Below are 27191 nucleotides of genomic sequence, written 5' to 3' on the forward strand. Positions count from 1 at the left end.
CGATTGCTCATTAGGAAGAATTTGGAACCTTCTCTGTTGGTATACAGTCACTTGGTATTGCTGGTGGAGTGGGCCTGGCAGCATCTAATTTACAGAAGATGCTAGTTTGTTAAGTATGTTCATGATTGTTGACAGAAGGGTTATTGCCAGACACTTAGAGCAATGTTTCTGAACTTACATTTCAAATTTCATTTGAAACCTATGCCCAGCTACAATAAAATGCAAAAGCTATTATATCATTTAATGGACCCTTTCAATCCCTTTGATGACCTCTGAAGGTCTGTTATTTCCTCTTAGAGGAATGGTTCCGTGCATTATGAAGTAGAACATTGCTTTTGTTTTGGCTGTAAATCCTTTTGTGTCTTCTATGCCGAGTCACTTGAGTTTTTATATACAGTGCATGCTATTATACTCTGGAACTGTACAGCAGAAATGTGGCCTTTGGTATGAGCAGTTGCCATGTATGTTTGTGTAATTGAAATGGTTCCCATGCTGTGTAATCAGAACAGCTTCATTTCTTAAATATGGGTTCATGCAGGGTTCTCCTTTTGTGCATAGCACAGATGTTTTCAATAAAAACAAAAGTCTCCTCCCTGCCCCTCAAAAGTCACACATGCTCTTTGCTGAGAAAAATCTGAGAAAGAACTGCCACAGATTTGCCAAACTCTCCAGCACAGTATGGCATTTGCAAGCATCAGGAGACTGTCCGTTGCCTGCTTGGATTAATTATTGACTAACTATTTTCCTTTGCCATGTGACCTTATTCAATAAATTAAGAAAACATTTTAAAATCCCCAAGAAAGGATTTGTGGGCATAGACACAAATATGCATGTACACAAACATGCATTTTACACACAACTACTGCATTAGCCCTGAACAGATTATGGACTCAACACACTGCAGTGGAAATTATTAGCTTCTGGGGCTGGGATTTGCCTAAGGGCATTAGGCACTCAGATCATATTGAAACTCAGTGGAATTTGGGCATCTCACTCCTTTAGACACCTTTTGAAAAGCCCCACCTAAAAGAATGTCACTTCATCCTTCTAATTCATTAGACAAGTTCACAATATAATAAATGAATGAAATTAATGCTGACACTTGCATTTACAAAGCACTTCATAGAAATTTAAGTACAAAATGCCTACGGACCTGAATGTTGGGGAGGAAAGGTCTTTTTCAAGCAGTGGAAGAAAGATTTATTTATTTATTTAGGGTTTATGATCTTGTTTGGTGATCTTTAATTATAAAAGTATTAGACCAATTTAATCCCAATTTAATCTGCAGGTGTAACTCTCATAAATTCTACAACCACTAATAATGTGATCTTCTAGCAACAAGATGTCTGTGGCTAAATACCAGGTAGCGTTTAAAGGCTGTTTTCCTGGTAAACTTTTCAGTGAAAATAATACTTCTCTTTGGACAATGTCTGGTGAATCGTATGTTCTTGCTTTTAATTAGGGATGTGGCTATCAGAAATGCAGTGAGACTCCCAGGAAACCAAAACTAAAGAAGAATGACATCTATGTAATCAATTTTCCATCTCAAATTAAGTGATGCCCTATTCATGGCTAGGAACCAGCACTTTATCACCTTAAAACTTTTTTCAGATGGGAGGCTAAAAAAGTTAAATGTTTCTGAGTTGGAAAATTAAAGCAGCTTTTGGAATCACTTAGCCCAGACAAGCCAGTTGTGCAGGAATGTAGATCACAGAAAGTTCCTTGACCTAATGAACAGGAATGATAGGTCAGTGAAGACTTTTTTCTTTCCTGCTGGCTTTTTGTCTGATCTCTCTCAATCCCTATCTATATTTTTTATAGTAAGACTCAGCCCCTGCATAGTCAAGCTATATTCAGTGCTTGTTCAAGAGGTACATTTTCACATGCTTACATCTCTGCAATAAAATGTGGCAGTGGGTGATGCCATTACCTATTAGATGAACAGAAAAATCATTCATCAAAAGGAAAGACAAATTCTAGAGGCCACAAACATATCTTTAAAAAGAAACTTATTCCCAAGGTCCAGAAAATTTCATGAGCTGATTTCTGTTTTCAGGTTCTATTTAGGACTGGCCAAAGGACAACAATTCCATTTCGCTAAGGATTTCGAGATTAAAAATCTGGCTTTCTTTACAATTGGAATGAAACCTAAAAATGTAGAAATTCTCCTTTAAGGAAAATTCTAAAAATGTTTTAGTTTTACAATAATCAGAACACTGTTTCGATTCTGACATTTTAAAATTGAATATTATAATACATACTGAAAAAATTAAAAATTTTTGAAATGAAACCTTGCTTCAAAACAAAAAATTGAAGTGTTTGGTTCCAAAATGTCAATTTCCCTCCCCCCAATAAAATTTTTGTGAAAATTGACAGTTTTAGGAAGCGATTCAGTTTCAACAGAACTGCACTTTCCAATAGAAAATGGTACCATCAGAATGTGTTCTGACCAATTCTAGTTCTAATGAAAATAAGACCCAGTGAAAATTATTGGTAATTTACCACACACAGTAGATTAGAATCACCCCTCTCCTTGTATCCTACCTGTTGGAATTCCCAGGTTAACAGCCACTTGTTTAAACAGGTGGGGCTCTGGTAGCAGTGCATTTTCATGATAGGTCTTTGTCGATGAAACTTATGCACCATCTCAGCCTATGCTGGTGAGTTTCTGGGCATGCTGAAAGGCTCATTTATTTCCCCAGGATTTCATGGCAGTGTAAGGCTATTGACTAGAGGGGCGGGGGATATGTTAACTTTGGGGCGTTTGGAGGTCTGTTAGTTGCCTTTCTGACCTACTGTTGAGCTTGGGGTGTTTTCATATTGTACAGTCCTGGGATCCCTGGATAGCTAAATATGGCTCTCCTCCTGCAAAGTGATCTGTGTTCCCATGAGGATTCCCTTTCTGTTTACTGGGATTCCTTGCAAGAGTCTGTCCTTGTAGATCAGTTTGCGGGACTGAGGCTTCATATTTACTAAAAGGAGACTATGGCTGAGGTTTGCAAAAATGCCTCAAAAACTTGGATTAGAACAAACGAGAATTGGGCATCCATGCACCATAGGTGGCTTTGGAAATCTCAGCCTAAATTTATCAGTGTGCAAGGCTCCACTCTTTCTTGGTGCTGGAGACCTAACCAGCGAAACACCACACGCTAAAATCCAGACTAGGCTACCAGCTAGTCATTTTGAAAAGTTATTTGGATGTCATAGAATTACATAGAATTTGATCAAAACTACATGGCACACTCTTTTTTCTCACCTACCTACATTATTATAATTTCCCTGCCGACTTTCTGCATGGCAGGCTTCGTTAAAATCTTCATAATATAACTCCATAAACTTGCTAAACATGGCTGCTTGCATCAAGAGAGGGAATTGCATTGTGTATCTCCAAGGTCATACCTCCATATTAGAGACGGAGGCAGCCATGAACCACATTCTCCAATGCTAGTGGCTGAGTTTGAAATGTGGACTGGGCGCTCTGAATGACTGCTGTACAATGACAGTGCGGTACTATATGCATTCCAGAAAGAGTTCTGCCATTGAATTCTACATTAAATACACAATGGAACAAACTCTGCCCAAGGGGCAATGAGAAGTCACCAATTTTTTGATATATCTGGGGGTGGAATATAACACCATCAATGCACCAACCCCACTGTCCACAGGGTCTTGGAGGAAGAATAACATAAACGGGTGTGCCAAAAAAGCCAGCATAGGGTATCTCTACACTGCAATTAGAGCCCACAGCTGGCCTGTGCCAGCTGACTCGGCCTTGTAGGGTTCGGGCTAAGGGGTTGTTTAATTGTGGTGTAGACATTAAGGCTCGGGCTGCAGCCCAAGCTCTCAGACCCTCCTACCTCACAGAGCCCAGGCTTCAGCCCAAGGATGAATGTCTACATCGGAATTAGCCTGAGCCCCTAAGCCCGAATCGGCTGGGCCAACCGCGGGTTTTTAATTGCAGTGCAGACATACCCATAGAGGCCCAGCTGTTTTAACCACTTAGGAACATGCAAGTAACTTGTAAAATGAAGGGCAATGGCAGCGCCTCTTTCAAACTAACTAGTACAAACCCACAGTGTAGCTTTGAGCTGGTGCATTGCTCATCACTAAAGAAACTGCTCAGAATAACTTGAGAATGTGCAGCTCACTGATTTAAATCAGGGGATGCTGCCACTTTGAAAGCATCCATTTCACTGTAAACATTGCAAATTATAGTTTGTTTATTAAGCATCTCTGTAAACCAGACTTACAATGCCTTCTCTTCTGTACCTTGCCTGCTGCTAATGGGTACCTAGCCCCACCTTCAATTTCCGTAGCATCAGGCAAGCAAAACAGGTTTGCTTGAAAAAAAAAATGAGAGAATTACCAATAAACACGAACGTTGATTGTCAAGATTCCCATGAACCAGTTTCACAGACCAACTTCTTCAAATCTACATTGCCTAATTCAGGAGCGGCGGAAGCTCCCTAAAAGTGTGTGTGTGTGGGGCCACCGGTGCCTGAACCTGGCTCCGCCCCCGCACTGTCCCTTCTCCCTAAGGACCCATACCCATTCTGCCCATTCCCCCCAAGGCCCTGCTCCTGCGCTGCTTCTCCCCCCCCCGGCCTTCTTTTAAAAGTGATGGGGCCATGGCCCCCTATTGCCCCCCGTTCCGGCGCCTCTGGCCTAATGTATTCATACAGCGCCTCTTGGATTAGAGAGTATAAGCTCTTTGGGTCAAAGACTGTCATTTTCTATATAGTCGTACAGTGCCTAATACAATGTAGCTGACTTTAAGATGCTATTGCAACATATAGATAGATAGATAAATAGATAGATAGATAGATATAAACACACACCCCATTTTTCATGCCTGCATTTGCCTGTTCATGTTTTCTAATAAAACTTAAGTTCTATTGTTTGGAACAGTGAAGTTTGTCACCCATCCTTTTCCTTTGGGCCAGTCCTAATTTTCCAGGGGTTATTGCCAATTCTTGTACGGCTACCCCACCTGATGTTGTATAATCCGGAGAAGGGAAAAGCCCTTGTGTGCTTCATCAGGGCATCCTGTTGAATAAATTCCCAGAGGTAGCAATCCACAGTGCTATTCTGCAGACTTTCCATCACTGCTCCAACTGACAGTCCAATCAGCAGCTGTGTCTTCTGTTTTGTGTCTACGATGAGAAAAACAGGCCTATTTGGCAGCTGAGCAGGTAATGAAACTAGCATTGTGTTGTGTGCCTGCAGTCTCTGAGCTACTACAGAGAGCTTGTTTGGGCAATAAGCTCCTAAGACAGATATAAATCAAGCCTATTCTATTCAGCACTTCATTAGGCAGCTCATAGGGGGGGAAAAGTCTAGCAATCAACAACAGAGATCTTAGGATCATCTACCCCACCAGAGACAGATAAACCTCTGCTCTGCTATCAATGTCTATAAAGGAGTGAACCTGTTCAAAGAGTGAGAACACTTTGCCTGAAAACACTGTATTTATGTAGCATGCTTCATCCAAGGATCTCAAGTTCTTAACAAACCTAGAAGGAAATGAGAAAAGATCTGCCCATTGCAGCAGAGAAACAGGACCATCATGGAACTAGCAAGGGCTCTCTGATTCTCTGTCTGGCTCTGCTCCCACTTGACCCAAACACAGACAGTCTAGGATTGACGACAACTAGCTAACATTTTTTCAAAGATGTCAAACCCTGTCTACACTTGTGTTTAAAAACACATTACTGAAAGCATGTTAGCTAACATTTTTTTAAACACAACATATTTTCCTAGTCTGGATGTGCCCAGTGAGTCAGTGTCAGCACAAGGAGTACAACACTGGCATTCCTGTCTCTGAGCCCTCTGCTTAGACCATTAGAACACTCAAAGATGGGAGGTAATTAATTGCCCTTCCTCTCAGCTTGGTGTTAGTACTCCTTAGTGCTCCTTATATGGAGGTTATTAGCATATCCTTCCCTATTGCCATCTACAGCACATGTTCAGTCCTTGCAGATTCAGGGTGAACTCCTGGCTCCACTGAAGTCAATGGGAGTTTTGCTGAAATCTTGGTCCCATTGAGGTCAACTGGGATTTCACACTCAGTATGTTGTATTTTAAATAATCCTAAATATGAAAGAATTACTAGCATATACTCAGGTTAGAGCGATGAGAAATCTCAAAGATATTCAGGATGCTCAGATTCAGTTCCAGGCGATCTAGACTATAAGCTTTTCAGGGCAGAAACTGTTTGCTATTCTTATACAGTGTCTAGCACAAAGTTCTTGGCTGGCCCTTAGAGACTTCCATAAATAACATAGTTAATAACAAATAATAATAATCCTTCCAAATGGCTCCTATATGTTATGCTATGTAATAACAGATCAATATTCCAATGGTAGTTTATCGTGGATGATTGGTAATAGGAGTATTATTCAGACACCCAAGCCTTGACATTTGAAATATTATGCTTTTTAGGGCTATCGTTTTACTACTTGTTTGTACTGAACCTGGCACCCTGGGCTCCTGGTCCCTGAATGCAGGCTGTAATATAAACAATAGTAATCATTTCATTCTCAGATCCTGATAGCACTACCTTTGTGAGGTTAAAAAGGTTTCTAAAGGGGATCTGTATAGCTCCTAGAACTGACACATAACACGCACACAACAGCTGTAAATCAAAAGGATGACTCACATGAGGAATGGTTCTCTTTGGAATGTCTTCACCAAGTTCATTATGATGGATGATGTGATTTTTTTTACCACTATAGGTAAATTATGGTTCCTGGGTGTCTGACCTCTTCCAAGTGAGATCAAAAACAGTGCGTGTGTGTCATGCCAGAGTGTATACTTGCATTTCTAATAAAGGTCCAAAAAGCGCTAGTCATTGTAGTTCAGCAGAACATTTTGTACCCTCTGGCTCTTCCCCCCTAACCCTCTAAGGGTTTGCGCTCAGAACCTCACAGGATCAGATTGAGATTTGTAAATTTCTTTTCTTTTCTAAAATATTAAATTGATGAAAAAGTTTTATACTTTTTAAATGGAGGGGAAAAAGAAAACGGGAACATCAGCTTTCTGATTGCTTCATCCTCTTGCGTTTGTGAGTTTTGCTTTTTTCTGAGCACTTTTGCTGGGGCTTTTTCCCTCCTTTCTCATTCACTTTGAGGGAAGTGTAGTCCTTAGGAAAGTCAAAGTTCCATAGCACCGTCCATAGCCAGTGACAATGTAGGTGCTGCTACAACCTAAGTTTGCTTGGAATGGGATGAATTTATGAAGCACATTTAACAGTACCCTTTTAATTTATGACTTTATTACCTATAGCACTACAAATAACAAGCCTCCAAGGATAACTTTATAATTAGAGTGAAACAGCACCATTAACACACTTTGCTGAATCCTTTCATGGATTCCTATGGTGGTTAGACCTAGTTACAAAATATGGAAAAGTAACACATTACAGGGATCTGCAAGACTGGCAAAGAGAAATCTGTGGAAGGCTAATCAATCTTCTGTGCTGTTTTATTCCTGGTCTATGCTTAAACAGTAGCTTTAAATGCTGGTTTGGCATGTAAAAAAATAAAAAAAGAATACTTAAGTCCTTATGTGTAAAGGACTTATTAGATCATAAGGAGACAGACCTCAACCTCATTAAAAGAAAAGTTAAATGAAACATTTTAACTTATAGCACAGTACATTAACGCTCAGCAATGTAAGAGGCTTGAGTTAATTGCCTATTGCTTCCCCACCATAAATTATCATCTTCACTAACGGTACAGAAGAAGAACCTTCATCCGGATCTGCTTATAACTATATGATCATTTCCAAATATAGATCGCACTTGGTGGTTCAAGCTGGAGGGAAAGAATTAATTCACAGTAGGTGGGTGCAATGGGAACACTTGGAAAAAATGCATCTGACACTCCTATTTTGTACAAGCAAGCAGGAAATTCATATATTCAACCCAAGTGAAACTAGCAGCCTGAGCTGCAATTACCCAATTTTCACACAGATATGCAGATTTTGGGGATGCAATCAATGTTCATGAATATTTGTTGGTGCGCCCATTCCACACATGCTTCGTGACAGCCTTCTATAAAGTACTCTAAATGTTTTTACTGCTGTGTATTTTTTTAGTTTAATAACTATGCAATATGGGGTTAAAGGGCAGGGCATGTCCTGTAATGATCTAATATATCACTGTGGGACATGATGCATTCCCTAAAACTCTCAATTTGCTATACTGCAGCAGGATGATCTCCAGAGCCATTAGGCTTACTATTGTATTGTTGAATGCAGCCATGACACTTTTCATTTGGCATTTGTTTTTATTGGTACCTGTGTTAAATGACCCCAAACTGCACATATATTAAGGGTGTATTTCTATCTTGTGGCTCTGGTGAGATAGATATGATCTACATTTTTGCTGAAGGTCTGTGGTGACATTACAAACCAGGAGTGCAAACTACTAATCCATCTCTGCCAGGCCTACTTCTAACAGTCCAAAACTCTAAGCAGCTTCACACAGAAATAGGAGGTTTATACCGGTGGAAAGTGGGGTCCCCAACCAGCCCCAGCTTTCCAGTGAGACTCTCAGCATTTGCTTGCAGCCCGGGAAAATCCAGAAATATTAGACTTTATAGTTGTGAGGTTTCTATGTGGAGAAAAGGTGGTTCATTTTTAGAAGTTTTAAAAATATATTAGCTATTATTTCCTCCCTCTGCATCTTGTAGAGTTGAATTCATGCTAGCAAAGGGAGTCAGAATTTACAAGTGTGTATGTCTGCATGTATATACACACACAGACATCCCCACCCCTTTCTGCATGCTTTTAAACAACAGTGATCTTACTGTGCAGATATTAGGATGGCATCTAATTTAGGCACACTTGGGATGACCTTGTTCTCTAATACTGTACTTAAATATGTTCATGAATCTCTTGATAGTAGTTTCTATTGATCACAGTGACACCTATTGGTAAGAAATGACCAAGACTATCCCTGCAGCAACCACTTGTGCCAAGAGCAGATATTTCTGTGAGAACATTACAAACTATTGCTTCACCTTCTTGCCGTAAGCAAAGAAACAATAAAAAAAATATCTGTAGCAAGATCCAACTAAACTGCTATTCAAGGGCAAGTAAGCTTATTATTTTTTAAAACACATTTTTTGGGCTAACCTAAGGCATTTCATTCCCCCCCTCCCCAAAGGAGCAGTGGAGACTTAGGTTCTTGTTTGGGTCCCAATCCTGCAGGCTGAGCCACAAAGGCTGATCTCTAAGCCTGCATGGAGTCCCATATTGGCCCAAGGTTACATCTGAACCAATCATATTGGAGGATCAGGACTTTAAATTGCAATTCAGGAGGCAGAACAGTGAGATTTTTCCACAGTGCTCAGTGTTTAGATTCAGAGGGTTAGATCCTCAGCTGTTGTGAACTGGTGTAGCTGCACTGGCTTCATGGAGCCATGCTGATTTACCCCAGCTGAGGATTTGGCGCACTATCTGGGAAGTTCTGAACCTCTGCTGAAAACTCCTCCTTATGTGTAACTCACATGCTGTCGATATGAACAAATTTAATACTCAGCGATTTCCCACGAAGATCTTGCAATAGGTCATGATGCCCTGAGCTGTTATTTCACTGTCAATAATGGCGGGTGGCGGCAGTGCTATGGATTTAAAGCTTCCCTTTATCCACTGATTATTATTAACACTCGTCTCTGGCATTGAAATGCATATCCACAAACCTCCTTCTGTCCTAGTGTCAGTGATAATATGGACCAAAAGCATCTGGCTCTAGAGCTAGAGTGCTCAGGAGAAGAAAAAAATGCACTGACAAAGTTCACTTACATTGCTAGTGCATTGGCTTGGTGCAGGAAGTGTTGATGAAAGGAGCGACACATGTTAACAGTAAAGATCCTGTCAATGTCAAAGCAAAACTAATCCTAATGAAAACAGCATTTACATTGTTAATGTTCCAGAACAGCAGAGCGTGTGAGCCTTTCAACTAGATTTGCTCAGCTCAATATGTTTTTTCTTCCCACAGTTAATGCTGAGCTACAAACACTTAGGGCTCGGGCTCCTACAGTACCTCAGGGGAGATGCTGAGCAGCTATTATTGCCTCGGTGAACTCACTGGGAGTTGAGCCACTCTGTACCAGGGAATGGAAGGTGTTCAGAACCTCTCCGAATCAAGTCTTTAAAATCCAAAACTTGAATGAAGTCTCCAGGGAAAAAGTGAGAACAAGTCTCACAAAAATTAAAGGACAACATGTAAGTGTTACCGTTATGCAAATAAATAATCACCACCACGGCCACCACAATATATGATTTTAAATAGAAAATTGAAGTTAGACATTCTAACTGAAATAAATAATTCCTATGGGGGAATGTGCTCAGTTGGTTGGAGCTGGAAAGTAGGAATCAGATTTATTGGGTTCTGGTTCCATCTGTGCTACTGATTTTCCGTGTGACTTTGGGCATGAAGTTTTGTCTCTGTGTCACACTTTGCCTGTGTGTTAATGAGTATAACAATTCTTGAAGCCCAGATACTCCGGAAATATGTGCTTCATAGGTACCGTGCAGATATTAATAAATAATTGCAAAGCACAGCATTTTAAAAGTATTTTAAATACACTACAAAGAACAATCATGAAGCTGCTAACTTGAAAAGCCATGGATGGAACACAGACAATGAAGAGCTGCTTGAATATAGAGCAACGCAGAAGAACTGGAGAATTGCTGTAAGGTAATGTCTATTATTTTAAAAAATATTTATGGGTTCTTTTACAGTGCTTACACCCAGGCCTCACTGGCTAATAGAAGTGACCTTACAACAACATGGGAATTCCCTGCTCTCAGCTCTGCACTGGGATGGGAAAGGTCTTCCCCCACAACCTGCTCTGCATCATCAGACTGGACTCCCAGCTATCAAGTATTAGTACAATATTAGCATTCACTGTGATAATACCACCCTTCACAGTTATAGAGATGCTGAAATAGTGACAGTTATCCTGAAAAGTCTTATATATAGTGACATCAGGATTTACTTGCATTATCCAACTCTCTGATGCAGGTTTTCCATTAATTGGGTTCAGGCTGATATATGCTTTAGATGATACAGTGCTTACACTTCAGTGGAGGCAAGTAAGTCCCCTGCTCACTAAGCCACTAGCCAAAAGTGACCCTTACATTGAAAAGAATACATCTGCCTGGGGTAGAATGTAACCTGCACACAATGTCTGTAATCAGTGCAGCAGGTAGCTGGCCACAAATGCTGACATGTACCTATGTTGGTGCTTCACAAAGTCCACTGGTTCCTAGTTCATTTTGGGACCAAATTCAAAATACTGAACCTAAGCTACTCTCCCTTAATGGAATGGCACTGGCTAAGTACTTCATCACCCAGGATGCTTTGAGAGAGATGCTCTCTCTTCATGAACAGAGTGGCTACAGAATCCCAGGACAAAACATTCAGGGTACAGGAGACCTGGTGTTCTCAGAAGCAGAACCCTAGTTACGGAGTTCCTGGGCAAAGAGAATCAGACTGAGCCCAAGCCTGACTGTTCAGCACAAAATGTCCCCTTTATCAGAAGGTCTTTCCTCAGCAATGACTCCCATTTAAACAAAACATGTGCATTTCCTGCAACCAGGGAAAGGCGAGATGACAACATCTCTGGACTTTGATAGTTTCTTCATAAATCTCATACAATGCTTAGAAACTAAGGGGATCAGCCAAGATATCAAAAGCATTTCTTAGAGGGAGGAGCAGGTGGTGTTGCAGCAGACAGGGGTGGTCCACTTTTTTGATTTCTAGATCTCGTCTGAAAGTCCAAAGGTCTGGGAGAAGACTGTTGTGGGTGGCACTGAAACAGTCTGGAGTACTGTGCCATTTGGGACCTGCTCAGCCGTCTCTTCCTTTCAGAAACATGAATTCCTAGGGAATGTAAATAAGCATGTAGATTTTACAGTGCTTAAGAAAAATCAGCTGCTAGAAAGTAAGTTAGTCTCAATCTTAACTAAGTGGTGCTGTTGCCCCATTGTAATGTGATGCATACTTTGGGCATTGATTAGCCATGGGGGAATGTGTTACTTGGCCCTTCCCTTGCCCTTCAGCAGCTTGATAAGACTTCTCTGAAGGGTTCAGGGTGTTTGCCTTTGCTCTCTGCCTGGGTCTGTTAATCACCTTGACATTTGGAGGCTTTTCAGCCTCCTATAGCATTTGTTAGATGTATTTAAGTTTTCAGGGCCTGATGAAATTCATCCCAGGGTATTTAAGGAAGTAGCTGAAATAATCTTGGAACCATTAGCAATTATCTTTGAGAACTCATGGAGGACTGGTAATGACCCAGAGAACTGGAAAAAGGCAAACCTATCTTTAAAACCAAAAGGACCCTGGGAATTATAGATCAGTCAGTCTAACTCCGATACCTAGAAAGATACTGGAACAAATTATTAAACAATCAGTTTGTAAGCACCTAGAGGATAATATGATTATAAGGAATAGCCAGCATGGATTTGTCAAGAACAAATGATGCAAAACACCTAATTGCCTTCTTTGACAGGGTTACTTGCCTAGTGGATGGGGGAAGCAGTAGACATGATATATTTTGATTTTAGTATGGCAATTGACACAGTCTCACATGCCATTTTCATAAGCAAATTAGGGAAATGGTCTAGATGAAATTACTATAAGGAGGGCTGCAAAACGGGTTGAAAGAGTAGTTATCAGTGAGGAGTCCGGTGACACCTTGAAGACTAACAGATTTATTTGGGCATAAGCTTTCATGGGTAAAAAACAGTGCTTAAGAAAAATCACGTCAGATGTATGCATCTGAAGAAGTGGGTTTTTTACCCACGAAAGCTTATGCCCAAATAAATCTGTTAGTCTTTAAGGTGCCACCGGACTCCTCGTTTTTTTTGTGGATACAGACTAACACAGCTACCCCTCTGATAGTTATCAGTGGTTCACTTACAAACTGGGGGGATGTATCTAGTGGGGACCTGCAGCACTTAGTTCTGGGTTGCTACTATTCAATATTTTCATTCTTTACCTGGATTAGAGAGTATTCTTATAAAATTTTCAGATGGCACCAAGCTGGGAGGGGCTGCAAGCACTTTGGAGTACAGGATTAGACTTCAAAATGACCTTGACAAACTGAGGAACTGGTTTGAAATGAGTAAGATGAAATTCAGTAACAACAAGTGTGAAGTACCACACTTAGGAAGAAAATATGAAATGCACAACTACAAAATGGGGAATAACTGGCTAGGTGGTAGCACTGCTAAAAAGTATCTGGGGTTATATTGTATCACAAACTGAGTATGACTCAACAATGTGATGCAGCTGCAAAAAAAAGTTAATATCATTCTGGATTGTATTGACAGGAGTGTGATATCTAAAACTTGGGAGGTAATTGTGTTCTATTTGGCACTGGTGATATCTCAGCTGAAGTCCTGTGTCTAGTTCTGGGAACTACACATTAGGAAAGATGTGGACAAACTGGAGAGAGTCCAGAGGAGAGTAACAAAAATGATAAAAGGTTTAGAAAACCTGACGTATGAGGGAAGGTTAAAAAACTGGGCATGTTTACTCTTGAGAACAGAAGATTGAGCGGTTTGACGGTTCTTGGGGCACGAGTTGGACTAGATGACCTCTCAAGGTTCCTTCCAGCCCTCCATCTCTATGATTCTACGATCATTGATGAAAATGTTCTGGAATTAATTTGCAAACTGGATACCATCAGATTAGGCCTGAATAGAGACTGGGAGTCATTGGATCATTACAAAACCTAAACTTAATTTCCCCAATACTAATTTCTCCCTACTATTACTCACACCTTCTTGTAAACTGTCTGTAATGGGCCACTCTCTTACCACTTCAAAAGTTATTTTTCCTCCCTTGGTATCCTGTTGTTAATTGATTTATCTCATTAGACTGAGCTCACACCAGGTAAAGCAACCCCCATCCTTTCATGTATTTATACCTGCTCCTGTATTTTCACTCCATGCATCTGATGAAGTGGGTTCTAACCCACAAAAGCTTATGCCCAAATAAATTTATTAGTCTCTAAGGTGCCACAAGGACCCCTTGTTATTTAGGCCTAGTACTGATCTTTGTGGACCCCAGTAGAAACACCTCCATTTGATGATAATTCCCCATTGGCAACTACTTTTAAAGATCTTAAAGCTTTGAAAAAATCTTCAGCTGCATCCATGATGACCATCACCTCTCACTAAAATCTGTAGGAAAGAAGCTTGTATTTCCATTCCATGAAGTCTGGAACCCGTCCTCTCAAAGTCCAAGCCCTGATCTCCTACACATTAAAATGTTTCACTGATTAGCCCTGTTGCTTTGTGTGACCAAATCTGAAAGGTTTTTGTAAGCCAGAGTCATGGGTAAGTCCCAAGGAGGAGGCCTAACTCAAATCTAGTGTAGACTGAGGAATCTTAGTGTGAAGGAAAAATGCTGATCTCTTAAGTCTACTTCTGCTGTGAAACTTAACAAAATATTGATTCAGCTTCCAAAAATGAAGCGAGGTGAATACCCACACATTGTGAAAATCTTCAAACCCACAGATCTAGCAGCAACAGCAGCAGCTGCCCACACGACCCTCTGCTATTTAAAGAAATTATGAAACCTTACTTTATAGTCATCAACAAAACTGTGGTAAAACCAAGTACATCTCTATCTTAAAATAACCCCGCTAATCACCAAGAGAATGTGAAGATGCTGCAACCTCTAGACTGCTTTGGGGGTTCCGGTTTCCTATATTTGACTACCTTTTTTTTTTCTCCTGTCCCAAGAGTGTTTCAATTAAAAAACAACACCAAAATCAATGCTGGGGTGATGCAAGCAGATAATCTGTATACAGTATAGATTCTACATTTATATTGTCAAAGTTTTTCTCCGTCCATCTCTCTCTCTGCGCTCCTTTTCCCATAGTCTCTCCTTGATGGAATGCAAACCCAACACCATTTAAGATGGAGTTCAGTTTCAAATCATGATGCTCAAACATGATGGAAATTTAGTAAAACAAGTTTATAATATTTTGGTGTACACTTAAAAATATCTCTGTACTTTAAGGGGCTGATTTCCAGCTGGGGCTCAGGCACAAACAGGAGTTCAGTTTTCAAGAACTACCATTTGCACTTTCAGTTTGTTGTAGGCACAAAACTACTAGTCAGATATGCCCTGAATTCCAATCTAGTTACTCTGGTAAACTCTGGTTCAGTGCCTTATTCGATCTGTGGACTGTGTTTTGTAAGAGCCACTGTGGCTCAAATGCTGTAAGGTAAAATTTCAAGGACTAGACATTTTGAGGAACTGGATAGTTCATAGATTGTACAGAATTTTTACCCTTTAGGTCAATAGTTCTAATTCAGGCCTAGTCATTATTACCTGCTTGGATGGCAGGAAATACATGAAATGAGTTGGGGGTCTCTGTCCAGAGCTCAGTGAACACTAAAGCCATCAGAATCATTGGCACCCTTATTGGCAGACTCTGCAGAAAGACCATCGAAAAGTGAATGGGCATGGGAGACTGAACTAGCTTCTCAGGCCTGAAAGTGGTCCCTTTAATTGAGACTTTAGGCAGATGGTCAAGCTCAGTTGGATGCTCAGTGGATGCTCAGTTGTCCCACTCAATGTTAATAATGTTTTTTTTTCTTCATTGAATAAGACAAGAAAATACCATTGAAAAAGAACATGAACATAAACATGCTCTCATACCTTCCTCCTGCTCTACTGTCTATGTACTCAATAAACCCATCATTATTGGGGAAGAAGGCTGCAGCTGTATTTTCACAACCCAAATAAGTGGTCATTAGTACGAGTTCCCAAACCAACCTTTACAAATTAACACTGCTGACCTTAGCAACTGATGGACTTGATAGAAAATCTGGGGAGAACATCTTTCCTGCTGTGAACGGTACTGAGTTCTCCTGATAATGTGCTGACCACACCAGGTAGAGGAGACCAAAGGCACTTGCCTGGAAGGGATGGAGCCAGTCCTACCCCTCCCGCATATTTTTATTAGCATGATGAGGCCATTCCAGATCACTCCCCATGCTATGGCTCCCATATAAAGAAACCTCAAATTAGAGTATAACAGCCCCATCTCTTTTCTAACCCCACTAGTTATCATAAGCAGTAATTCCTTATTGGGTGAACAATCAACAACAGAATTAAAACTGATTCCCCCCCCACCCCACCCCAGAAAAAAAGAACAGGCAGCATCTAATTACATACAAGTGAATGATATATAAGAACCTGAGTCAATCCTGTATGACCTCGTGGCTTCTGATTCTTCCATGGCTGTGACCAAAGTCACAGAGTTTGTTAATTTTATGGGCTGTGTGAGTGAATGAGACCCAGTGAGAGTCACTAGGTGAACGAGCAAGCACAAAAGTCAACAGCTGAGACAACTTTATTGTGAGTGCTGAGGGACCAGCACCACAATACTGTGAAGAACTAAAGAGAATGTGAGTGAAGCTCATTAGGAGTTCTGTGCAGAGACACAGGACCAGACTGATGGCAGATGCTTAGCATTTACTTTGTTATAATATGTTCAGGACAATCAGTTTGGATGATGGAGAGCGGGGTGGTGGTGGTGGTGGAAGGGAAATAAGAATCACCCAAAGGGCCATGTGGGACCTCTGAAATTTGGACACACACACACAGCCAATAGGGAATACATATGGAAGAAAGACTCAGATGGTGGACATCCAGGGTGGCATGAGCTGGCCTTTAAAACTGAAACAAGAAACAAAATACAAACCAAAACAGGGAAAAAAACCACTTCTTAAACAGAGCAGACATGTGGCTTTACAAGTGTAAATTGGTTTCTGAAAAACCCGTGACTTCTTGATTTTAGCGATAACTTATTCCCCCAAATTTACCACAATAAAGTTACTGATAACTGCCCGAGACCATATAAACTACCAACCTCGAATTTTTACCTAGCTCCAAAGTTGAGAGAAATCAGTAGAAAGACTCCTATTGATTCCAGTGGGATCTGGATTCTCACCCTGTTGCCCTCTGACCCTGAATCTGGGATGGTAAAGCTGTTAGAAATGCTATTTCTTTGACGCTACCACAACTAGGACTTAGCATTTATGCTTTCCATCCATGTTTGAACTAGCTGTAGTCCCTCACCCAACTCTGTCTCCATCACTGTCCATTGAATTTTATTCTGTCATCTCCATGGGTAGTGCTTATCATGGTAGTATTTTATATTCCATCAAATATTGTTACAAAATACAACTTTCTATGCTATCGAAACAACCACACACTGTTCAGAGAATATTAAAGATCTGGCAGTCTCACTGAAGTGAAATCATGCAAGAAAACAGAGTTAAGACTGAAATTATCTTAACTCATGTTTGTGCATAAAAATTGTCAGACAATCTGTACCTTAAGATTCACACTGTTTGGGAATCTCTGCAAAACTCTGGCATAGCTGCATTAGCTGAGAACTGGCTTCAAAAAGAATTCCTAATTTCTTGACTTTTGTGTATTTTTAATCAGACCTTTGAAGTGCTCTGAATGCATTTACAGTGATTCACTTCCCTTTCCTTTAGCTTAGCATTCTAAAACTTGTTTAATGGTGTCCAATAAAGATAGCCCGGGAGAGGATGAGATGGCGTTGGTGGATCAGTAGATGACATTCTCCTCTCTAAAGGCGTGTCTTCACTTGCAAGTTAGGCTGCATTAGAAGTTGACCTTGAGGAGTCAGGGTAACTAACAAGGGCCAGCAATCAACGTAGACAGGGGCTGTCATGTAACTTCATGTCAGCTTGTCATGGTGAATGCTAGAGTGAATCAAGCTAACTTTACCCCAGTTAAAATTATTATTTGCTAGTGAAGACAAGCCCTAAATTAATGCTTAGGAATAACTCAACACTCTGTTAGGGGTACCATGAAGCTGTAGATGACTCCTTTCAGATGAGATACAAAACTAACGTCCTGATCACGGGTGGTCATTGAATATCCTGCAGCACCTTTTACAAGTGTGGGGCCAAAGTCCAATTTGCATAGTTGCAATCTTCCTCCCTAATCTCCCCCATTTTAGCTGGACATCTTTTTAATCTCCTGTCCTTTGCTGTGCGCTATTGGGCATTTATTGTGTTCCACCCTAGTGGTGACTTTATTTCAGTGGTACATAAAATAATTCTGGTAACCAACCAAAAACAAAATCCTACCCTAATTAAAGAGTTGTAGAATCTAGAGAATGCTCCCTAGTGGACTATAGAAATGTAAATGTATTAGTGTATAAACCTACTAATAGTGTTTCTTTAAACCTGATGGCATAAGAGGGTCAGTAGAATGATAAGTGGATTAACAGGCTCTCATTGCTTGATCACTAGTTCAACTCCAGCCTGCATCAGAAGTGACCATCTACTGGCTGTAGATGCTCTCAGTCTAGTCCATGTAGACATATGTCCCTTTCACAATTAGCCACCCTTAATGGCAGCATCATTAGAGAGACTGCTTTGGTATGGAGACTGCTGTACCTTTTCCTCCCTACAGGTCACAGTTGATGCACTTTTGCAGGGAAGACTGCATTGCTCCCACCTGCACTATACCTCTTGTGCGGTTAAGGTTAGGACTGCGGCCTCCAGGGCTGTCAACCCTCCTTTCAGGAGTTCTAAATTCTTACACTATTTTTTTTTGTAAATAAGGTGATAGATTTATAACTCTTCAAGAATAAGTGTTGTCTAGAATCCTGAGCGCACATTTGTGTTTCTGCCCAGAGCACCTTTTTTTTGTGTGTGACTAAATCACTAATCTGAAAATTGGGGGTTATAATGGAAAGGCTGACAGACCCTAAACTACGGTGGCACTGTTATGCTGAAGAGCATTTTCAACCCATGCAGGCTGAGGAAAATATGATACTTTGGAGTGATTACAGCCACAAGCAATTATATACTTTACATTCAGTTAGGTTGCGGTTTTTTTTGTTTTGTTTTGGTGTGTGCTCCATTAAGTAAAAGCTGGGGAGATTTTATTTATGACCAATCAGTTTTCTTCCATCATTCTGATTTTTTTTCTACATGTTCTATTCCCTGCTTCAAGCATAAGTCAATAAGCAGTGAAAAAGGCAAAGAAATATGTTATTTCCACACTAGTCCTTATCTTCAGTTGGGGGCTAGTGCCCAGAAGCAAAGACAACACACCACTGTCTCTTCTGCCACGATGCCCACAGAATGCTGCCAGCTGCTGATAACTAGGCAGGTAGCAAGAATAGGTCCTCACTTTCTCTTACCTTGTCTTCCCTCCACACCTCTGTTTGCCTGTTTCATCCACCTGTTGCATCTGGTCCTATATCTAGACTGTGAACTCTCTGGGACAGGCACTGTATTCTTGTTGCATGTCAGTACAGCACCTCACAGAATGGGGCCCAGGTCCTTGATTGTGGATCCTAGGAGCTGCTGTAATATTAGTAATAACCATCCCCCTAAGTAGAACACCACCTCCTCACCCTGTCACTGAACCAACCAAACCACTTTACTCCCAAAGTTCAGAAACTTTCCAGAAGACCTTGGTGGGCAAAACCACCCTTCTGACAGACTCAGGCATTGATAAGCTTGTGAAACACTAGAATCAGCTGCAGACCCAAACCACTGATGAGGCAGTTGCCAGGTTACCTCTTCACCCACACACTCTGGCAGCTCACCAGGATTCTCTGACAAACTATGGAGACTGAATCATGAGAGCACGGGACTGGAGTGCCTAGGGCACATAAGCTAAATTGCTACAGCACATGAACAGCTCACCTGCATACACAGACTGCAGCCATAAAGGATGCTAAAGGAATCTTCTTCTCACACACAACTGCATCACCCAAACCAAAGCTGCAGAACTATTCTGTGGAGTAAATTGGCGAATTGACTTGAAATCAACTCAGACATGTACACATGAGGAAGTCCTGCCCACTGAAAGACCTCCTATGCTACTTCACAGACAAAATCAAAGGAGGCCTTGATGAGAAAGAGGTAACCACACCAATATCAGAAACACACATCCAAGCTCCCACCTGGCTTGATGGAATTTGAACTAATATCCCAGAGACAAACCCTGAAACCTCTGAAAAATGTCCCTCCCACGTCCTGGGAGAAGAACTCCGGGCCCTTTTGGCTGCTGAAGTCTTACAAACAAAACCTAACCCCCACGATGACAGAGAACATTTGAATGCTTCCTTCAAAGAAGACAAGCTACTGATCCTCTAAAAATGTAGCAGACCAACCAGTCCTGAAGAACTCTACACTTAATGCCAAATCACCTAGCCAGAGACCCCCCAATTGCCAACTCCCCTCTTCTTGCCAAAGTCATCAAGAAGGTGATAGCTTCCAAGCTCTACCAGCATCTATCCTCTGCCAACATCTTGGATCCTGCACAAGCAGGTGTCAAAGGAGCCCATGACACAAAAATGGGCTTGCTGTTACTGTTACACTATACATTTTAATTTTGGACAGGAAACAAATCTCTATGCTGAAAGTGCTAGATCTCTCTGCAGCCTTCAGCACTGTTGATCATAAACCTGAGTTCCTGCAGCAGTAGAATATCCTTGTCATAGACTTGTGCATCAGAATTTAAGCTTTCATTACAAAATATTTTCCTTACATTTTAGGTTACAAAGAAAACCTCAGAAACACGAATCAGGTGTAAACTGACACATTCATGTCTTCCAGAGTGTTCAGAGATCCTGAAAGAATAGCTCTGAGAGGTGTGAACTGTCCCATGCACGTTGCGGAGTGTTTGATCTGACACCTTGAGAAGAACTCCACCAAGCTTTTAATGGTTTGGGACCTAGCTACTTCAGAGACCACTGGGTATCTATCTAGCTGGTGAATCTTGCCCACATGCTCAGGGTTCAGCTGATCGTCATATTTGGGGTCAGGAAGGAATTTTCCTCCAGGGCAGATTGGAAGAGGCCTTGGGGGTTTTTCACCTTCCTCTGTAGCATGGGGCATGGGTCACTTGCTGGAGGATTCTCTGCACGTTGAAGTTTTTAAACTATGATTTGAGGACTTCAAAAGCTCAGACATAGGTGAGAGGTTTATTCTAGGAGTGGGTGGGTGAGATTCTGTGGCCTGCATTGTGCAGGAGGTCAGACTAGATGATCATAATGGTCCCTTCTGATCTTAATATCTATGAGTCTATAACCCTTCAAGACAGCACAATTCCACGAGGATGATGTAGTTGGAGAGTCACAGGGTTACATTATCAGGCACATGGGGAAGAGCATTCTCTGTTGTGGGATCCTGACTATGGAACCACTTGCTGGAAGAAAACAGACTATACCCAAGCCTGAAGACATGCCTCTGCCACAAAGTCTTTCCTCACAAATGATGGTTATAATGAAAAACAAACAAACAAACAAACAAACTCCCTCCAGCTGTAAATTCACACTCCCTTGTAAGCAGAAGGAACAGAGAAACAAACAAACCATGTGATAGGAGCCTTATAAACAAATACCTAAGAAGAAATAAATCAAACAATTAACTACAATAACTTCCTCATAAACCATATGCAATAAACCCTTGCTGAAGATGGCCAACAGCATCTGTAAGGTCAAAATCTCTTCTAAGTTACAAAAATGAAATGGAGTACTTGTGGCACCTTAAAGACTCACAAATGTATTTGAGCATAAGCTTTCATGAGCTACAGCTCATTTCATTGATGAAGTGAGCTGTAGCTCACAAAAGCTTATGCTCAAATAAATTTGTTAGTCTCTAAGGTGCCACAAGTACTCCTTTTCTTTTTGCGAATACAAACTAACACGGCTGCTACTCTGAAACCTGTCAAAAATGAAATGCTTACTGACTATATACTATACCCATACTATCTGGATGAAGAAAAAAAATTTCCATTGAAAACATTTGGCCTTGGAACATGAAATCAAACAATTTAAAGTGGCTCACAAGCTCGCACACAACCTCAAACTGCTGCTGCCCTCAAGGTACCATTGACAAAATACAGACTTGAGAAACTGAAAATAATTAAACAATTCAAAATGGTGGAGCAGGTCACTGGAGCAGTTACATGCAAGAGAACTTTCAAATTGGAGAGGGTTGCAGAATCACAGGGCCAGATTCTGACCTCAGTTACTCTGTTTTAAACCTGCAGGAATACCATTAAGGTCAGTGGTGATACACTTGTGTAATTTCAGAATAACTGAGATCAGAATCTGGTCCACGTTCCAAAATAATGAATTACTCCCTCCTACCATGTTCAGAGTTGCAGGACTGTAACTAAATAACAGCCACTGTTTATAACACTGAAATGGCATAATGAGAAATGACCGAGTTCTAGACCTTCTCACAAATTTGGGTAAAAGAAACATCTCAGTTATAGAACATAAACCTCTCCAGTTTTATTGACAGAGATGGAAAGTATCAGATAATGAAAATTGCTAAATTCAGTCTCTGATTAGCAATTAAGCACTGATACAGGGGTAAGCCTCTAGGCAACAATGACCTTACCATTGATTTAGTATAAAACCTTCTCATATAAATTAGCTGCCCCATGATTTCAGTGCTTCAATATGCACTTGTAAAAGGGGTTCTTGCAGAGTTCTGTGCAGCAACTGGCAATGACTTCTCTTATTTGGAAAGCTGGCAGAAATCCAAATGACTATGGACTCTCTAAACTATTCCATTACTGAACCATATTACACTATTAAAAGCTGAGCTGGAGCATAGGGTGTACAGATTGGCAAACTGTTATGTTCTTTGTGGACTGTATTCCTGACCACATGGTCCCACTAGTTCATGTAGTTTGTGCTTGTGTGTACAGGAGAGGCAACGAATGTGAAATCATGGCCAGATTCCAGTCTCACTTATGCCAGTGTAAATCTGAAAGAAATCCCTTGACTTTAGTGATGATGAAGTCAATGGAGCTCCTTTGGATTTACACCAGTGCATCTGAGATAAGAATATGTCCTTTTGACTTTAATCTGTCCCTTTGACTTTAATTCAAATAGCATATGCTTCCTGTTTTTCAAGCATAAACAATGTGCATAGCTCATGAGTGGACTACTTTCAACTTTTCAGCTTCTTTTGTATACCTTGGGCTTGATTCCAGCCTCTCTTATACCAGTGTAACTACACTGACCTCAGCAGAGTCCCTCCTGATTTATACTGCTGAAAGTGAGATAAGAATCAGGCATTTTCAATATGAAAGGGATTATATAAAACCAAATACCTATTCATTTTACTGACCCATCATTCTTACTGAAAGCTGAGAAAATTCAAGCCTGATTTTACCAGGATTATCACTTCTCCCATACATAGTGTTCTCTTTACAGACCTTTGAACATACTTGACACTATCTAGGAGTTGTTTCCCCTCCACCTCCTTCCACAAATATAAAGCTGCAATTGAAAGTCCAGGTCCTGGGAGAGAGTTCTGTTTTTTATCAGATGGTAATGATGAGTACATCATGAAATAATTTAATAGCTCTCATTAAATGCATTGCTGGATAGCAGGCTTGATTTATGAACAGTATGCCATGGTTATAAATAAGCTTAACTTTGCTTGTAACACAGCTGGTCAAGAAAATTAATGTTTTGTTTTCCATAACCTTTGTACTCTCCCTTCCTCTGCTACTATGGCAAAGCTCAAGGCGTGTAACGTGATCATTCTCTGAAAGACAACATACATCTGAATGCTTCTTACAAGTAAAATGTAACGTTAGGTATTCATCGTTCAAAAAAGTCAGAATGCACATCTTCCTTATAGTTTCTCTTTTTTAAAAACTGACTTACTTCCAGACCTGCCACTTCTGCACATATGCTGGTGGGGTCACTAAAGCAGTATTTCCTGGCAAGTTCAGTACCAATAAAAACTGATATTTAGTTCTGGCACACTTTGAAATATTTTTATAACATTTCAGTAAAGGACTTGTCTCTATTTATCCTTCTTCTTTTTTTAGCTCAGGGAAGTAGAACAAAACCCACTCCACATTGGATTTAATGTCCATTTTCCCAAATAAGAATAAAGGAAATAGGACACAGTTATGGTACAATATAGTGGTCTGAGACACTTTTTAGTGCTTACATTCATTATGTAATCCTAATCGTAGGCACATACTTTTTCAGTTGGGTAATGTTTTTTCAATAGATCTTTTACTCACAGCACAAGGTGTGCATTGTACATATAATTCAGCAAGGGAAAAAAATCTAACTTTCAGGGGTAGACAGATGTAGGTGGTGCTTAGAAGAGAGTAGATTTAAAGATGGCTGAAGGGAATGACTCTGATCATATGGTTAACAGCTGGAACGTATGGGCATGATCATTTTATAACCCCTGCAATTTCACTTATGGGCCTAAACAATTGTATATTGTTGTTATGCAGCATTGCAAAAGTCGCTACATTCTACCTTAGAGGAAGCTGCATTACAGTGAGGGGTGAAGTGACCTTAAATGCAAAGCTTGTAAAATGGTTTTGGAGCTTTTTAGATGAAAAGTACTGTGCAAACAATTTATGAAATAATTATTACAAAAATAACCTGCTTGCTTATTCAATTACATTCTTTCTGCAAGTTCTCTTTTTCACTGTCAATCCATATGATTACGTAGTGTTAATGTGAACTACTAGACAGCACCAGAGCTGACTGCATTTCAACAGTGTGGGAAGTGATTCTTGTGTTATTATATTACTATTATTATGCCACCCACTGATACATTCCTACAAGAGCAGTAAATAATATCTTTTACAAATGTTTTTGCAAGAATGTATTTGTTTAAAGAACACAGAACTCAAAACAATATGCAAAGCTGAATAACAACATACAAACTGCATTAAAACTGAGGTACATATAAGAAAACTCTTCTGCGTGAATAATAAATGTTCTGTGAGGAAGGGTACGAACATCAGTCCAGCAGGAATGAGGCCTGGAGGGCATCACCGTTCCAGAGGTCAGCCAGGGAGATGAGGGAAGAGGACCTTTGGAAAAGAAGAAGACCACAATACACAACAGCAATAGGGAGGGGGAGGAGGAAAGTGCATAACAGAATAGCAATGTGTGTGTGAAGTGGGGAAGGGTTAAAGCAGACTTCGCCACACAATAGTGCTGGAGGGAAGGAAGGAGACCTCACAAAAAACACAGCAATGGGGGCAAGAAGGCTCACAACATTACAGCATTAAGGGAGAAGAAAGGAGGGCCATCAGATACTTGAGCAAGGAAGGAAAGAAACCCCATAGCAACTAGTACTTGGTGACATCTCATTACACAACAACACTTGGAGAGAGAAGGAAAGGGGCCACCGTGATGTTATGGTAATTGAGGGAGAAAAGAGACCTTTCCACAACACAGTGTCAGTCAGGGAAGAGGAAGTTCCCCACAACACTCTAGTGGTAGAGTAGGTGGCCCATACCCCCCAAGTGTTTATATGAACAAAGGCAATTGTCCTAGAGAACAAGGTGTTGAGCCTATTTATTTTCCCACCACCTGAGTTGACCTTCCTTTGATGAAGGGCTGCTGGGAGAAGGGATTGATGGTCCCAAGAATGGGGAGCAGTGGAATGCAAGAGGTGAAGAACTGTTTGAATATGACAGGTTTCAGAGTAGCAGCTGTGTTAGTCTGTATTCGCAAAAAGAAAAGGAGTACTTGTGGCACCTTAGAGACTAACAAATTTATTTGAGCATAAGCTTTCGTTAGCTACAGCTCACTTCATCAGGTGCATCCAATGAAGCGAGCTGTAGCTCACGAAAGCTTATGCTCAAATAAATTTGTTAGTCTCTAAGGTGCCACAAGTACTCCTTTTCTTTTTGTTTGAATATGTCCTCCCTCTCCTGGCTGCTCCTCAGACTGCATCTCGTTGCTTCCGTAGTAGACTAGCTTTTCTACTTCATAGGGCACCCTGCTGAAGACCTGTGGCCTTCCTCTTGTTATGACTTTTTCCAGCCCTTAGGCCGATCACCCTTGACATCGTGGTTGCTTTATTATTTTTAAGCATGCAAATTTTGCACACATTAAGATCAGATACAGGTTCTAAATGCCTGGGTAGGTTTCATCAGTTCATGTTCCATTTAGCAACCTCACCTCCCTCAGCACACACTAAAATTGAAAACAATTGGCCACATCCTCAGTGGATATAAATCTATGTAGCTAGGTTGATTTATGCTGGCTGAAGGCATACAGCTATGACTGTAAGATCTTTTGGGCAGAGATCATCTCATTGTTCTACATTTGCAAAGCACCTAACACAACGCGGTTCTGGTCCATGACTAGGGCTCCTCGGTGCTACAGCAATACTAATAAATAATAATATATCAATTTATACCAGCCCAGGGTAGGTGCTGTGCTAATTTATACCCGCTGAGGATCTGGCCAGATTCTATGAGAATTTGATTGGCTGGTTCCTGACTTTGCAGTGACTGAACCCACGTTCAGTATTTTCAGTGATTTAATATTTTAAACAAAACTGCCTCAATTCTGTGTTTCCCAAAAGGCAACATTATTATTGATATTTATGTTCCCTACGGTAATAATATTCTTCAGTAAATGAGAAACAGATAGAAACCTTGGAGTCACCTGGGCTTGATTAAAACGTGTCAGAGCATACATTATAATAATGGGGCTTTTTAAATCTGTGCTGTAGGCAGCACCATCTCTAGGAGAAAATTTCTGGAACCTGAGTGGTGGTGGGGGTTCCAGGTTTCCTCTCTCCAAGATTTCCAAATCAGGCAGAATCAGGCTATGTGTCAGAAGCTGATTGTTTTTCTGGTGATGGAAACTCAGCCTGGCCTGTGAAAATCAGTCTGTTTTGTGCACCATCACCAGTAACAAAGATTCTGCAATCAGACCTCAGCTGACAATGCATAAGTCAGGACAGAATGCGGCTCACTTTCCCAGAGCTTTCCCTGGCTCAGCAGTGCTAAGGAGTAAAACCTGGTGTCTGTTAGTAACATGAGTACTTGTGACACAGAGAGCTATGATCTCCTCTCAGTCCTTGTGCAGAATCCAGTTGATAAATGGGATTTTCAAGTGTATACGTTATTTCAGAGGACAAATCCCATTGACTTTCCCACCTGACACCAACATGAGTTCACCAAGCAGGACAGATCTCAGACTGTTACTCATGGGAATAGATAATAAGAAGGTGCCATTTTTCTGTTTCTAACGTTTTAATATGTCTTTGAGCCTGTCTGTAGTGTTGTAAAGATGATAATAAGGAACTGAGAGAGCCAGTTTGATGCATGTGTATACACTCATATTTCACATACA

The 27191-nt window shown here is 40.7% G+C and overlaps 1 protein-coding gene across 5 annotated transcripts in view; it reads right to left on the reverse strand.

The window, feature by feature from the left end:
* Positions 1–27191, reverse strand: part of LOC119859100 (phospholysine phosphohistidine inorganic pyrophosphate phosphatase) — a 161881-nt gene that overhangs the window by 17159 nt on the left and 117531 nt on the right. Inside the window, exon 7 of one of the 5 annotated variants that reach the window (XM_043519591.1) lies at positions 7257–8614. The exons of 2 other annotated variants lie outside the window; for them this stretch is intronic. In XM_043519591.1, the coding sequence (XP_043375526.1) occupies positions 8554–8614 (61 nt within the window). In that variant the 3' untranslated portion in view covers positions 7257–8553. Of the gene's footprint in view, positions 1–7256; positions 8615–10158; positions 11894–24775; positions 24908–27191 lie in introns of those variants that run through there. 2 more of the 5 variants (XM_038410786.2, XM_038410785.2) reach the window with 2 other exon arrangements.

The sequence above is a fragment of the Dermochelys coriacea genome, chromosome 7 (assembly GCF_009764565.3).
Source record: "Dermochelys coriacea isolate rDerCor1 chromosome 7, rDerCor1.pri.v4, whole genome shotgun sequence".
NCBI classification, from domain to species: Eukaryota; Metazoa; Chordata; order Testudines; family Dermochelyidae; genus Dermochelys; species Dermochelys coriacea.